At 41.6% G+C, this 14972-nt stretch overlaps 3 protein-coding genes and 1 long non-coding RNA gene across 7 annotated transcripts; 3 read left to right on the top strand and 1 right to left on the bottom strand.

Annotated features, from left to right (window-relative positions):
• Positions 1–1703: 1703 nt before the first annotated feature.
• LOC142896789 (hemoglobin embryonic subunit alpha-like) lies at positions 1704–3293 on the top strand. Its single transcript, XM_076038692.1, has 3 exons — positions 1704–1861; positions 2049–2256; positions 3074–3293. Exons 1-3 carry the CDS (start codon positions 1764–1766, stop codon positions 3200–3202), a joined length of 435 nt encoding a protein of 144 aa, XP_075894807.1. The 5' UTR covers positions 1704–1763; the 3' UTR covers positions 3203–3293.
• Positions 2149–3078, bottom strand: LOC142896791 (uncharacterized). Its single transcript, XR_012928390.1, has 2 exons — positions 2479–3078; positions 2149–2412 (listed from the first exon to the last, which is right to left on the bottom strand). It is a non-coding gene; the product is annotated as an uncharacterized LOC142896791 (long non-coding RNA).
• Positions 3294–5191: 1898 nt separating the features above from the next.
• Positions 5192–6047, top strand: LOC142896790 (hemoglobin subunit alpha-2-like). The gene is made up of 3 exons (XM_076038694.1): positions 5192–5350; positions 5501–5708; positions 5802–6047. Exons 1-3 carry the CDS (start codon positions 5256–5258, stop codon positions 5928–5930), a joined length of 432 nt encoding a protein of 143 aa, XP_075894809.1. The 5' UTR covers positions 5192–5255; the 3' UTR covers positions 5931–6047.
• A 629-nt stretch (positions 6048–6676) lies between these two features.
• Positions 6677–14700, top strand: nprl3 (NPR3-like, GATOR1 complex subunit). 4 transcript variants are annotated; one of them, XM_076038689.1, is made up of 14 exons: positions 6680–6695; positions 7587–7656; positions 8077–8115; positions 9068–9200; positions 9516–9590; positions 10379–10532; positions 10650–10731; positions 10832–10969; positions 11446–11602; positions 11945–12051; positions 12297–12426; positions 13157–13346; positions 13427–13619; positions 14324–14700. In XM_076038689.1, exons 4-14 carry the CDS (start codon positions 9114–9116, stop codon positions 14487–14489), a joined length of 1479 nt encoding a protein of 492 aa, XP_075894804.1. In that variant the 5' UTR covers positions 6680–6695; positions 7587–7656; positions 8077–8115; positions 9068–9113; the 3' UTR covers positions 14490–14700. The 4 variants fall into 4 exon arrangements, with proteins under 4 accessions (XP_075894803.1, XP_075894804.1, XP_075894801.1 ...); XM_076038686.1 differs by lacking the exon at positions 6680–6695 and adding an exon at positions 6815–7278; XM_076038688.1 differs by lacking the exon at positions 8077–8115 and having other exon boundaries at positions 6677–6695.
• The last annotated feature ends 272 nt before the right edge of the window (positions 14701–14972 follow it).

Genomic DNA, 14972 nt, shown 5'->3' with positions numbered 1-14972 from the left:
AAATGTACTCTTTCATGGACAAACCAGACCAGATTTTTAATTTTAAAATGTGAGTTAGATTCCCGGCCTGGGACCTTTCTGTGTGGAGTTGGCAAGTTCTCCCTGTGTTTACCTGGCTTCTCCAGCTTCCTCACAAAGCTAAAAAACATGCATGTGAGGTGAATTGGTGGAGTCTTCTTATTTTTATTATTATTATTATTATTATTATTATTATTATTATTATTATTATTATTATTATTATTATTATACTTATTATTATTATTTTTTTTAAACTCAGCAAGTCTGTTTCAACTGGTGACTCGGGCCAAACCAATTAGGTTAGGTTACAAGCCTTATTATTAGTAGTAGTAGTCGTAGTCGTAGTATTTATGTCACTTTCTGTGTTTCTTTTATAGAAACCCTTTATGTGGTCAGCTTATTTTATACCAACAGCCTAATAATAATAATAATGATGATAATAATAATAATAATGATAATAATAATAATAATAATAATAATAATAATAATAATCACAGATTTTTGTCCTTCTGAGCATGAGCATAATTTCTGAGATTCTCATGTATTAATTTGCTCAGCTCTCAAGTCAAAATTTTTCAATATTAACATGCATTTTGGTGAATGTACACCATGTGAGTTTGCTTAAATCTGTCTCTACTATTTTGCAAAGCACAGACCTTTATTATGATGCGGCGGTCTGCAGCTCTCACCAGTCACCAGTGATCTTGCATCCACGCAGAAACAATCGTGGTCAGGCAGTCAGACAGCAGCTTCAACACATCAGAAACAATGAAAAACATCAACATGGGCTCAGAAATGCACATGGTGCTGATCATTTTAACATGCTTCTCACAGACGTCCCCCTCGATGTTGTGCATGGTCTTCACAGTCCAGTCCAGTCCAGTCCATGGAGCAGCACATCTCCACGACGTGGCTGCAGCAGACTTTCACACAACTAATAAAATATCGGAGTCAAACATCTCACCTGCAGGGAGCCACCAGTTGCATCATGTCTTCACTGTGCAGAGAAGCTCCTCATGCTGGATGGTGCTGCACTCTAAGTCAGACCTCTCAAACACTGTCACATCTTTCATGTATAGTCTACAAGGTTGTTTAAGCTTCTGACCCCTTTGACTCCTCAAGTGATTGGACGAGCTCAAAAAGGGCCATGTTTAATATAAAAAAAAGGAATAAAATGATCGACACCTCTGATGTTCTGTAGCCGATAGACGGAGTGTAAATGGTTCAGTGGGTTCACTTAACATTTGGCCATTTTGAGTTTATATACATTTAATATAACACATTATATATCATTTGATTTAGCAGATTTTGATTCAAAATTCAAAATAATTTCACGAGGCATTTGAGAAGGAAAGAATGAAAGGCAGACCGTCACAAAAATAATTTTCTATAATATGAACATATAAAATACAATAAACAATATATATTTATTTCAAAGAAATCCATCACAATCGATGCAGTCATCGCCACAGAGTTACAGAACCGCTGATACTCTCTGCCCTGTTTTAAAATCCAGTTCAATGCTCAAAGGACACAAGTTAGCTCAGTCCGATGAATTATAACGTTAGCGGGGCAGAATCAGCGTCATCAGACAACAGCTTTATCTCCAACACAACGCGACGTTACGCGCACGCCTTGCGGCGTCTATCTCGCCGATTGGGCGTGGGCGTGCCCTCCGCTTCAGACATAAAAGCCCACCGCCGGAGTTGGCACGCATCTCCCCATCGGAAGACAACAACGACAACATGACCACTCTCACCGCTAAGGACAAGGCCGCCGTCAAGGCCTTCTGGGCCAAAGTGTCTGGAAAGGCTGATGAAATCGGCACCGGTGCTCTGGCCAGGTAATCACAACTCAACCCCTTCTGGGCCACTCGGGATTGCAGAATTTAGTCATGCATGTGTTATTATTATTATTATTATTATTATTATTATTATTATTATTATTATTATTATTATTACTACTACTACTACTATTGGCAATTTCATTTTGTGTTGATGTTGATGTTGATGTTATTGTTTCCTCCCCAGGCTCGTGTGTGTGTACCCCCAGACCAAGACCTACTTCGCCCACTGGAAGGACACAAGCCCCAACTCTGCCCCAGTCAGGAAGCACGGAATCACCGTGATGAACGGAGTTGCCGATGCTGTGTCCAAGATCGACGATCTGAAGGGAGGTCTGCTGACCCTCAGCGAGCTGCACGCCTTCACCCTGCGTGTGGACCCTGCTAACTTCAAGGTAATAATGTGATTATAACTTTCATATTGGAAGGGAGCACAATGCTATCAAACAAACACACATACGCACAAAAAAAAAATTAAAAAAAAAATGTACAGGGTCACAGCTTATTCAGTCCACTTTTCCAAATTTGACTAATTATTTAGGTATCTTAATCTAAACCAATAATATAATTCAATATTATTGTATAATACACAATTTTATTAGTGCTGTTTTGTAGACAATTGTTTACGTCAAAAAACATGCAAGGCAAAACAAAACATTATAAGCTCTTGGCTTCAAGATGCAGCATGCTGTAAATTTCCAACATTTTGATCAGATCGCAATTAATTAAAGTTCTGTATTGTGCAAAATTGACTAGTTGATCAATGTTATTGCTAATAATGTGTCTCAATGCTGTCAGAAGTCAGAAAAGTCCATTGTCTACCATTTTTCAGAAAATGTAAGCTAAAACATATAGCACTAGAAATCAGCCCTTTGTGACGTCACAACAGGCACTTCGATCCCCTGTGGGTAGAGCGTTCTCTCAGCCCGGCGTGTGTTTTGTTGTCTGAAACCACATCACAGCTTTCACTGTTTCAGTTTCCTGGGATCACAGTAATTCATTAATCTTCAGCAGAAGAACACACAACTAAATACGCTGATTTCTCGATATTTCTCGAGGGTTCTTCTTTTTGCAATTGTGAGAAGCTTTTTCCCTCGACTCTGGGATGTTAAACAGTGATGGGCCTGATATTGGATCTTTAAAAAACAACACTGATGATACTAGATGGATGCACAGGGAGCCAGTTCTCACAGGATGGTGCTTTTTCCACAGCTTATCGCTCACTGCATCCTGGTGGTCATGGCCATCATGTTCCCCGTCGACTTCACCCCCGAGGTCCACGTGGCCATGGACAAGTTCCTGGCTGCCCTGGCTCTGGCCCTGGCCGAGAAGTACCGATAAACAGTTGGAGAAGATGACAGAGGCTGCATCATGAGCTTTTTCATCGCAGAATGAGAAATCGTAATAAAAAATAAATGGAAGCACAACAAAACCAACGCAATCCCTCAAGTCTGTTTCTTCTTTGGCAATTAGTGAGAGTCTTGTACAAAGCTTATGGGCACAAGTACTTCTTCTGGTCTAACATCCTGAGTTTTTCCACTGCAGTTTAATATTTTGAGCTTTTCATGCCTTGTGAAAATTAGACCTGCCATTTAATTAACTCCATACTATCTACCAAAAAAAAGAATAGGAATGTGCAATTATCATTATAACACTTGGCTGCCGTATGAATGTCATGCGAGAAATGTCAAGTGAGAAGCAGTCATCAGTGATTCTCATGTAAAATTGATTATTTGGTTTTGGCATGGCTCAGTGTGTAATAACATAAAACGCTAAAAAAAAAAAAAAAAAAAAAAAAAAAAAGGGTTAGTGTTAGGGTTAAAAAAAAAAAAATCACTTCTTTTTTTGTTTATCAAGAAACAAACTGAGACCTATGAGACAGTCGCAGCACAACACATATCTGACCACATAAACATGAGTTTTGTGGCTTTCTTGCAGAGTTCAAACGACAATTTTAAAATGTACGCATACCTACTATAAGTCATAAGTGATTTGCTACGTCAGAAGGTGAGTCGTTCAGACCAAAACTTAATCGGATGAATGCATTAAAATGACCAGCAGAGGGTGCTTGACTGGTATTTGGTCACTGTCTGATGGCACTACTTGGCACAGCCACAAGTCCCACATTAGCTCAGCGGGAAGACTGGCCCTTATCGGTTCTTCGCCAGGTCTTTAAACGTTTGCCTTTTATCAAGTTGGCCAAAGAGATACAGCTGCCTCAAGATTATTCACCTTCCCCATTGAAACCGTTTACTTCGGATTCTATTTTTGCTTTTTTTCTTGTTATTAAATGTGCTTTGGTAAGAGGACTCAGCTATCAGAAGTAATTGAATGTAAGGAAAATCAAATGTAGATCCTCCGCGTGAAGGAAACCGTCAAGGTCGCTGCTCTGAGAGTGACTCAGTGACCTTGGACAGCTCCCAGCCACACACACAGCTGCAGAAGAAGACTAGCTGCCTCAGATGAAAGGTTCTTCATTTTCCCCTGCTGTTAAATCTTTCAGTAAGATATTGAACAGACTGTCATCAAGGGCATCAGAATGTCATTATTGTTTGTGTGTGTGACGATAAATATCAGCAAACCTTTTAAAAAGGAGAACAGACATGCTAAAGTTTTGTTTGGATTTAATTTGTATGTCTATTGTCCAAAAGAAATTTAAAACAAAACCAGGAAACACACACACACACACACACACACACACACATTTTTATTTATACGCATTTTATATTTTACCTGGCGTTTCCACTGTCTATTGTTTCATACCTGGATGAATAGAAAATCAAAAACACCTGGGATTAGCCCCCTATCTTTGTTTTTGTGAAACCATCATTACGCAAGAGCTGTCATGGTCACTTGAATCAAACCTAAACTGCATAAACAAAATTGGAGTAAAAACTTTCACTGCTGTTGCCGCTGGTGTCTTTGGTCTGCATTCACAGAACAGTTTTTTTTTTTTTTTTAATTATCTTGCTCCTCTCTGAGTGGACCCGCCCTCCAGTTCTTGCCAGATAATCGCCAGCCTGTTGGCAGCAAAGTGCACCTCGAATGACCCCCGCCTCCCCTCACTGTAATATGGACTGTTCAGTTTCACTTTTCACGTCTGACCTTAAAGCTTCCACATCCATCATAGTGATACTTCACTTCTACCTCAGAATATTTAAATGCATCATTATTGACTGACTTTTCCTGAAAAGAAGTGCCAAAATTGTTACGTTTCAAATCAAACTTCGGTGCTACCCTAAATATTTTTTGGGTCTTTATCGCATGCTAGCTACACAATTTGGAATACTTCCAAATTCCAAGCCTATCACAGAGGAGGGGCGTGGGGTGTGCCCGGACCTGTTTATTTTATATAAAGACTGTCTGTTACCATTTCATCTCAAACCAAGCCAACATGAGTCTCAGCAGTCAAGACAAGACCCTAGTCAAGGCCTTCTGGAACAAAATCGCCGGCAAGGGCGATGACGTCGGTGCCGATGCTCTCACCAGGTAAGCATTAAGCTGCTGTGCGTGCATGTGTGTGTGTGTGTGTGTGTGTGTGTGTGTGTGTGTGTGTGTGTGTGTATTTTGTCAAAATCTCTTTTTGTATCACAATCTCCTTTTTTTTTTTTTTTTTTTTTTCTCTAAAAACCCGCACAGGCTGTTGGTGGCGTACCCCCAGAGCAAGACCTACTTCTCCCACTGGAAGGACTTGAGGTCCGGCTCTGCTCCTATCAGGAAGCACGGAGTCACTATTTTCAAGGGAGTTGCCGAGGCTGTGGCCAAAATTGATGACATGAAGGGAGGTCTCCTGAGCCTCAGCGAGCTGCACGCCTTCACCCTGCGTGTGGACCCGGCCAACTTCAAGGTAGTCATGAACTTCAATAATGAATAATTTAAATCTTTCAAATGTATTTATTTATTTAACTGGAGGGTCTAATATTCACTCCTCCCCCTGCAGCTGTTCTCCCACTGCATCCTTGTGGTCCTTTCCATGAAGTTCCCTGACGATTTCACCCCTGAGGTCCACATGGTTATGGATAAGTTCCTGGCCGCCTTGACCCGTGCTCTTTCTGAGAAGTACCGATAAGCTGCAACCCAGAACAGACAGGGGACAGGAGGCGGACGGACAACAACAGTGGCGTCAGCATTGGTTCTCTGTTTTTCTGTCAGTCAGAGTGAGAATAAAAGACATAATGCAATGAAACCGCTCCTGTGTCTCTGAATGTGTTTCTGCCATTGTTGCTGATTTCAAATAGATTTTCATTCAATGTATCTTGACTGTCAGTTGAATCTTTCGAGCCAGTGGGCAGCAGGTGTTCCTGCTTTTTATATGTATATATATATATATATATATATATATATATATATATATATATATATATATATATATATATATATATATATATATATATATATATATATATATATATATATATATACATATATATATATATAATCTCTTGTTCATTAAACACAACAATAATTACAGCTGCTTCATTTGGATATATAATGTATAATTACATATATTTTTGAACATTTTGTTTTTTCTACGACGAGGTGTTTGACATTACAGAGAGTGAGATATTATGGCATTTCAAAGCAGCAAACGTAACTTACAGATTTTGTTGAAGGTTTAATTTCTACAAGTTAGACAAATACAGGAGGATTTAGGCAAATTATCAGATTCCCAACGACGCCGACCCAACGATGAACTTCTGAAAAGTTCCCAAAAATCCCCAGAAAAATGATTTTACCCGTCTTTGAAGCAGTGGGCTGGCAGTCAGAAAGCATTTACATCACACCAAACCAAGTCGACACTTTTTGGAGGGGACACATTTGTTACAAAGAACAAGTACGTATTTCAGATCGACAACAAGTAAAGGTTCACTCTTAACAGTTTATTTCATAATGCAGCATTTCAATTTAAGTAAACAGCGACAGAGATAGCGCTGAATGTCACTCACAAACATGGAATCCTTTATTAGTCTGTCTTTGTTTCCGCCGGACATTATTCGAAGAGACACAAAACAATCACGTCTTATGTGCAGGGATGCTTACAGGTGCAGATGGTAGTGCGGAATATCAAACTGCCCACGTAACGTCATTAGATAGAATTTAACTTTAAAATATATTTTTCGTATATGGCGCGCATTCGACAAAATTGTTCGCCTGGTAAACGCTCGCGTTTCCCGTATGCTCGTCGCTGTAACTCGCAAGGAGAGCTAGCGCACAGTTAGCTGACATGATGTTCAACTCAGTAACGGGATTGCCAGACCAAATATCAATGTACAGTCGGTCAAAAAACGAGGCATATAAAACTGGAGATAAAACAAGCCCGATCAGCGTCATACTCGTCAGCTCCGGCAGCCGAGGAAACAAACTTCTGTTCCGATACCCTTTCCAAAGAGTGGCCGAATGTCCGTCATCTCCTGCAGGTGGGATTGCATTTATCAGCAAGCGTACACGCCAAACTTTGTCAGCGTTAATCTTTTCTTTTTCTTTAACTGCCAGGTAGATGTAGATTATATATTCTTACCAGGCTGCAGTTGACTTGTTTATTGTGTCACTTCACATCCATTCCGTTCGATTTGAAAACGTGCCTTTCTGACGTGTCAGACATCAGATACACACAGTTGTTGACATTTACTTGTTGGAAAACTTTGATAAAGCCAAAAAAGGAGACTTTTTGAAATTGGAATCTAAACGTCTTATCAGCATGTTGTATTATCTCTCCGTCTTTTAGGCAAACAAAGGAGTCCATATGCGCTCAACACCACAGGAGATGGCCTTGAAGACCAGGAGGGGGACTCGAGGTACTTGCTCCCAGTCTTTATGTTATCTGCACGAACCAGTTTATCAGTTTATTCATTCATTGTCATCTATCTATCTATCTATCTATCTATCTATCTATCTATCTATCTAAGTAAGGACTTGACTGGCATTCATGGTCAGAATCAACTCAGTTTGAAACGCAATGCGGTCTGTCACTGTCAAATCAAGTATTGCCGGGTGTGTCTGGAATGTTTAAATGTCAATTTAAAGGTGGTATGGACAACGATTTGAAGCAAAAATATTTGAGCCTGTGACCTCAGAAGCTCAACGTGACCCCCACTGAGTGGCAGGTGTAAATGTTGTCCATATCACCTTTAATGCATTTAGCCCATCTGTGTGTGTTGCATTTTCCTTTTTTGTTTGCTGTTTTCTTCTTTTTTATGGCCCAATTCCCATTTCAGAGAACAATCTCCGCTAACTGATGAACAGTTGGTAGCAGGGTAAGATCAAATCAATCTAAAACACTTTTTTTTCTCCACATAGATAACCCCTCTTTTTTTTAAAAAAAACAAATAAAATAAAAACACAGACTCCTTTTCTCCCCTTTTCGTGTCCTATATGGATTCCCAACTCCAATCACAAGAAGAAAATCCTTGTAGCAAATCCTGTGAATCAATCATGTGTTTTTTTACTTGGGCGTCGGTTTTTCTCTTTTCTCTATCTCACTGAAATACTTTGCAATTACAATCACAATTTTATTCAAAGTAATTTTAGCCACTCTGTCTAGCATGCTGACTCAGTCACATAAACATACAAGTCAAATGTAGGGTATGACAATCAAACATTCTTTGCAAATTCTGCTGGTGGGAAAGTTAAAAAAAAATAAAAAATAAAAAAAAAATTAGATTACAGAATGATTGACTGATAAGCATCATCTCTTCTTCCTGTTGGGTTACAACAGCAGATGCGTTCAGTCATAGATCCAGTGTTATACAAAGTGTTCAGATTGGTATTTTTTGTTTTTTTTATCCCACACTCCCATGCAGCATCCTTACTCAATTAATTATCCAAAAAGATCTCCAGGAAAATTTAGCCCCATGTTTACAACCTCCTATAACACTAAACAGCATGTTTGGAGGGTTCCAAAAACAAGGTGATCAACACTTGGCTGGAGATGTTGTGACTAACCTCTGAGAGGTATCACTTCCCTGTGTGGCATCACAAAAAGATTGACAGCGTAGCAAGCAGAAGAAGCCTAATGCCGATAGTGAACAATTGGTTCAGTTAATTTTACATAACATTGGACTTTTTGCAAAACATGAAGACATTAATATGAAGAATGTTCACTGGGCTAATTTCAACTCTCAATTTCCCCACTCTTTGTTTCCGTGCCGTGCCATCTACAACCAACTTACAGACATTTCTCATGAAACATCTTCTTCCCTGCTGAAGGTTCTCTGACAACATCCTGGCCACAATTCTGGCCACCAAATCAGACATGTGTGGGAAGAAATTTGAACTGAAGATTGACAACGTTCGATTCGTCGGCCACCCGACGCTTCTACAGCATCCGGGCACCGTTCAGGTAGGGAAATTCCCCAGTGTGAGACAGACAAAGGAAACAATCTGAAGTCATCCCAGAGTGCTCATAAATATGGTTGTTCAAGTCGTTGTAGTTTGCGTTTAAGTACTGCTTAAAAAAAGAAAGAAAACTTGAAAATGATGACTGATGATTAGGTTTTTACATAGATTTGTTACTACAGCTATTAAAGTACACGAGTTATTGCAAAGCTGGCATCCTTGTTGAATAAATATCATTGTCTCAACCTCCAGGTTTACACACAATAAGTGTATTGATCTGTTACATAAACAAATTCTAGTCCGTGTTTTTTCTGTGCAGGTGTCCAAGACGGATCCTTCTCCGAAGAGAGAAATGCCCACCATGATCTTATTTAACGTGGTGTTCGCACTCAGGGTATGTCAAAACTCACTAAATCTAGAATTAAAACACATCATAGTTTTATGTGGCAAATGGCACAATAAAGTCAGCTGCCTGTGGGTGGGGTGTGTTGCACTTAGTGAATTAAAGGCACATATTTGTGGGTGTGTGTGTGTGTGAGAGAGAGATAATACCGCCATGAGGTCTATCTGGGGCTACGCAGAGGCTCGGAGGAAGGCGGGGTCGCTTATCATAATCATATTAGTTGGTAGGGCAATGCCTATGCTGAGTCATGGTTACCAAGAAGTCTCTTAACTGAGAGGAGCTGAAAGTGCTCAGTCATGTTGAGTCAACATTGTTGCCTAAGCAACTAACCTAGGAATTTATTTAAATTCATCACGTGTTTTGGTTGTTTTTACATCATCAAAGTTTTTTTTTTCAGCCTGGTGTAAAATTTCTGTCACAAGGCTGGATTTTTCAAATTGTCGATTTGATCCGTTCAAATAAATTAGAATTATCTTTTTTTTACTGTTATTTAAAGGCCAAATAGATCCTGCCGATCAGTTTGAGCAGTTTGTTTCCATCCTCTTTCATTAGATAAGAAGAGCAACATGTGAAAAATACCGGGTTGTACCATAGCAACACTGTACATAGATATGATTACTCAGGCATTTATTAAATTTATATACTGTATGTGGCAATAATACCAGTATAATTGTTGCTGTTTGGTCAGTTAGAATTTCAGTCACACAAAGCTGTAATTTATTTTCCCAATAGCTTTTCTGTGTAACCTGGAGTCTGTCGTCATTCATTGGCCCTTGTAGGCAAACGCCGACGCGTCCGTCATCTGCTGCATGCACAACCTGTCGCGTCGCATCGCCATCGCGCTGCAGCACGAGGAGCGGCGCTGCCAGTACCTGACCAGAGAGGCCAAGCTGATGCTGGCCGTCCAGGAGGAGATCACCACGGGCACTGAGAGTGAGATGCAAAGCTGTCACACGAGGATCAGCGTAGCTCTGCTCTTCTGCACTGAACAGTCTGTTGTTGTGATCATGTGTTGCACCTCACACGTGTGTTTTCTGTCCTGATTTGAAGGCGATGGAAGCCCTCAGTCCCCGTTTAGACAAATTCTTCCCAAATGCAAGTTGGCCAGAGATGTGAAGGAAGCCTATGACAGGTGTGTGTGTGTGTTGAGTATGTTATTGTGATTTATGTTTTCTTAATGCACATGGTCAGCATTGAATATATGATTGTTATTGTTGTTTTTTTTCTTGCAGCCTGTGTACAACAGGTGTAGTGCGACTACACATCAACAGCTGGCTGGAGGTGAGCTTCTGCTTACCGCACAAAATCCACAGAATCGGTGGCAACTACATCCCCCCAGAGGCCTTAGAGCGCAGCCTCAAGGCCATCAGGTGCGATTCTAGTTCCTCTGCAGGGCTTTTCTGTTTTTTGGTGCATTTGTATTGAAATAATTGGGCAGTGGACGAGAAAAGAGAGCTGTAAGTTCATTCATCATTACAAATATTGTTCCACTTATTGAAAAGTGACTATATAAATAGGTTGTTATGCATAGCCTCCTTTTTCTTTTTCTTTTTGTTTTATTAAATATTTTTCTGATAATGTCTGAATCTCACTTGACTGCCCGTGGTGTCAAAGCCCTCATCTGACTCGGCTGACAGCAATGCAAACTGTGATTTTGTTTCCCTGCTAATTTTGCAACTGCGTTCAAATGTCTCAAAGCCATGAAGTTGTAGTAGCCAGTTGAAGGATCGCTTCAAAAAATGAAATCATACAGCAACCTTCTTGTTCCAAATGAAGGATCTTCAGTTTGGTTGCCCCGACCTTTAGATAAGGCTGGTGCTGAGTCAGTTGTGACGTTGTGTCCCAGGCCCTATCATGCCCTGCTGCTGCTGGAGAGTGAGAAGGCTCTGCTGAGCCAGCTTCCCCTGGACTGTTCGCCTGCAATGGTTCGTCTCATCAAAACCTGCTCAGCTGTGAAAAACCTGCAGCAGCTGGCACAGGATGCCGACCTGGCCTTACTTCAGGTGCGGAGCGGCTGCATTTTCACATTTCAATTTGAGTCACCAATGGAAAAGCTGTATTAAAATCCAAAGCACCTTTCATTATTGAACAGTTTATTATTCATACATCTGGTCGTTTTGTGAATTGATTGTAAAACCTATTTCCCCCCACTTATAGTGGACACAAAAACAAATACTGCAGTGTACACAGACTATGGCGATGTCTGCACTGCCCTCTAGTGGGCAATGTGTGAAGCTGAGGCAACTGTATTTTGCAATTGATCAAAGATAAACAGAACCTCATACTTTGTGCTGTAAACTGTCGCTATAATCCAAAAATAATGATGACCAGTTTTTCCATTTTAGATATTTCAGATTGCGGCTCACTTGGTGTACTGGGGCAAAGCCATCATCATCTACCCACTGTGTGAGAACAACGTCTATATGCTGTCACCCCATGCCAACATCAGCCTGTGAGTGTTTTCTAGCAGTTCTATTTAAAACGGATATTATCAAGCATCCAGCCTCACCACTGCCTCATACACATGCTGTAGAAAAATCATATAAAGGTTTTACAAAGCATGTACAAGAAACATAGAACAGCAGGAGTTTTCATGGTCATTGCTGTCTTTAATTATGTCCAGTTATTTAATAAAAAAAAAAAAAGAAGGAAAAAAAGTCCCTCTTTGTCTGATTAACTTTCTCTCTCTCTGACCAGGTACTCGGCACTAGCCGAGCAGTTCTCCCAGCAGTTCCCCGGGAACGATCTGCCCTCCATGTTGGCGAAGTTCTCGCTCCCGGTTTCGCTGGCTGAGTTCAGAAACCCTCTGGAGGCTCCTGCACAGGAGGTGAGGCTGGTCTACCAGTACATATGGTCATTATTTTATGAGAATGCGGTCAAAAAAATCTTACTCTGAAGTTTTCAGTTTTTTTTTCAAGAATCAGTCCCTTGACTTTGCTGTTCTGCAGGCATCTCATATATACACCTTGGTGCAAATTCTTCTAACTTCAAAATTGGCTGTTTGAAAACAACTGAATTTATAATGTTAACTTTTTGTGATTTATGGATGAGTAAAACATTTGGAAGAGGTTTTGTTTACTTTTTGGTATTTAGTAATATTGTTTGACTTAAAATAAACTAGCTAGTAATGCTTGTATTTGCATTAAAGCAAACGTAAACAAGTATCGGCGGCTGCGTCTGCATAGTTCCTGCCTGCAAAAACTAAATTGAGACGTCCTAAAGTTGGTTGAAGCAGGTTTGTTTGATTTCTACATGGCCAGTTCTTGAAATATTGTGCCTACGCCCCCATTTAAAAATACTGCATTGTAAGAGCAGAACCATCTGCTGTTCTCCTCCGACCCATTTTGTTTTGGCAGAGCTGCTTGAGCTCAAGTGATGAATAATAAATGCCGAAGGTACATCGGCTCCGACGTCTGGCGTCTCCATTTTTCATGAGGACAAGAGCAGAGCCGCAGCTCTTTTTGAGGAGGAGGCTGCAGGGCCAAATGAACTCATCACGTGACCTTGTTTTGTGGCGTCGCGGTGTTGACTTCGGCCGGCTCGTCTCTCCTGACCAGGCCCAGCTGATCCAGATGGTGGTGTGGATGCTCCAGCGCCGTCTGCTGATCCAGCTGCACACCTACGTCTGCCTGCTGGTGCCGCCCGGCGAGGACGAGCCCGGACCGAGAGACGAGGAGCCGCCGCCGCCTGCCCGCGTCGGAGGCCGCAGTCTGAGCACGCCCAGCGCTCTCAGCTTCGGCTCCCCGAGTATGTGCTCGCAAAGTGCTTCCCATCGCCAGCCCCTTAACTAAGAACAGTGTCATAGTGTGTCTCTCACCTTTATGCAGCCAGCAGCGATGACATGACCCTCACCAGTCCCAGCATGGACAACTCCAGCGCCGAGCTGCTGCCCGGTGGCGACTCGCCGCTCAACAAGCGGATCACGGAGACGCTGCTGGCCAGTCTGTCGGAGCACGAGCGGCAGGTTATCCTCAACATCCCTGCCGCACAAAACCCAGAAGATCTCCGGATGTTTGCCAGGTAATCAAGCCCACAGCAGGTGTCGAGTGCCCTGTGCTGTGATTTATTGGCTCATCAAAGAAGGAAATTTGCCTGTAGTTTGCCACTGCCCTTCTCCCTCATTTCCATTTATAACTCCTTGTATAAATCTGCATTTCCGTGTTGTTTGCTGTCAAGAACGGTTGCTATATTCTTCTCTTTGATTACTTGTAAAAAATATTCTGTCTCCTCCTCCGTCCAAACGTAACGCACCATTTTCACTTGAAGCGAACTGGTCACATGACCCCATACGTCACGTCCGCTGACGTGTAAATAAATGCGTCTTTCCAGGACACCTTTGCCATAGACCTCTATATTGATACGTCTGAAAAACCACCTCATGACAGCGTAAAAACCTCTTAGCGATATTTGAGAGGTTTTCCAAGTTTAGGCGTTTCCATGACCAGCAATATTCAGGTATTGAGCAATTCTAGGGTTAATGGAACCGCAGCTACAGAAAGATTCTGTCTGAGAAAGTGTTGTTGCGCACTTCAAAATGAAAACAATGTGTTGCGAGGCAATCAGTGTCGTATGCTACCTATTGCACGGTAATGAATGCCATCAAAGCCTGCAAACTGAATTTCACCCTCATGGTTGAGATGCGCGGCTAATGATCCATCAAGTCCTGGCTCTCAACCTCTTGTTTTCTTCTTTTCTCCCTTTCCTGTCTTGATGACCGCTTCCAGGCTGCTTCACTATTTCCGAGGGCACCACCACCTGGAAGAGATTATGTACAACGAGAACATGAGGCGCTCGCAGCTTAAGACTTTGTTTGACAAGTTCCGCAGTGTCCTTGTTGTGACCAACCACGAGGATCCCATTATCGCAATCTTCCAGTCACCCACGGAGTGACTGCTCGGCGGAGTAGCTGCTCCCCAAAGTGGAAAACATGTCAGGTTTAAAAGCAGATAACAACCTGCTGCGCTCACCACTAAGTGCCGCCAATCAACATTGTGAAGTGAACTGATTGCATGAATGTTTTGCAGATTTATGGAGAGATTTTTTTTTTTTTTCTTTAAAAGCCATTGTCGTGTTACTTTATTAAATTATTTTGTACAGACCAGCAAGGCCCCAAGTGTTTATTCTGAGTATTACAAAGATTTGTGCAGCGGGGGGTTCAGCATGATTGTTTTCCCCTTGTCCCACACGTATCAGATCGTTTATGCTGACTGCAGTGAGGCATGCTGGGTAATGATCATTCCAGACGTCCAACTACCTCTCCTCAGGAATCCCAGAGGTGGGGGGGGGGGAGTGGAGGGGGAGCAAGGCGGCAGAGAAGACTCCCAAACATCAGACGGACTGATTTTGGCTTCAAGGGAAGCAGGTAATTTCAAA

The sequence above is a fragment of the Nelusetta ayraudi genome, unplaced genomic scaffold (genome assembly GCF_046127955.1).
Source record: "Nelusetta ayraudi isolate G7.1 ecotype Tasmania unplaced genomic scaffold, CSIRO-AGI_Nayr_v1 ptg000057l, whole genome shotgun sequence".
NCBI lineage: Eukaryota > Metazoa > Chordata > Actinopteri > Tetraodontiformes > Monacanthidae > Nelusetta > Nelusetta ayraudi.
Note: the sequence above shows the minus strand (reverse complement) of the source record. Positions and strands in the feature narration are given on the sequence as shown.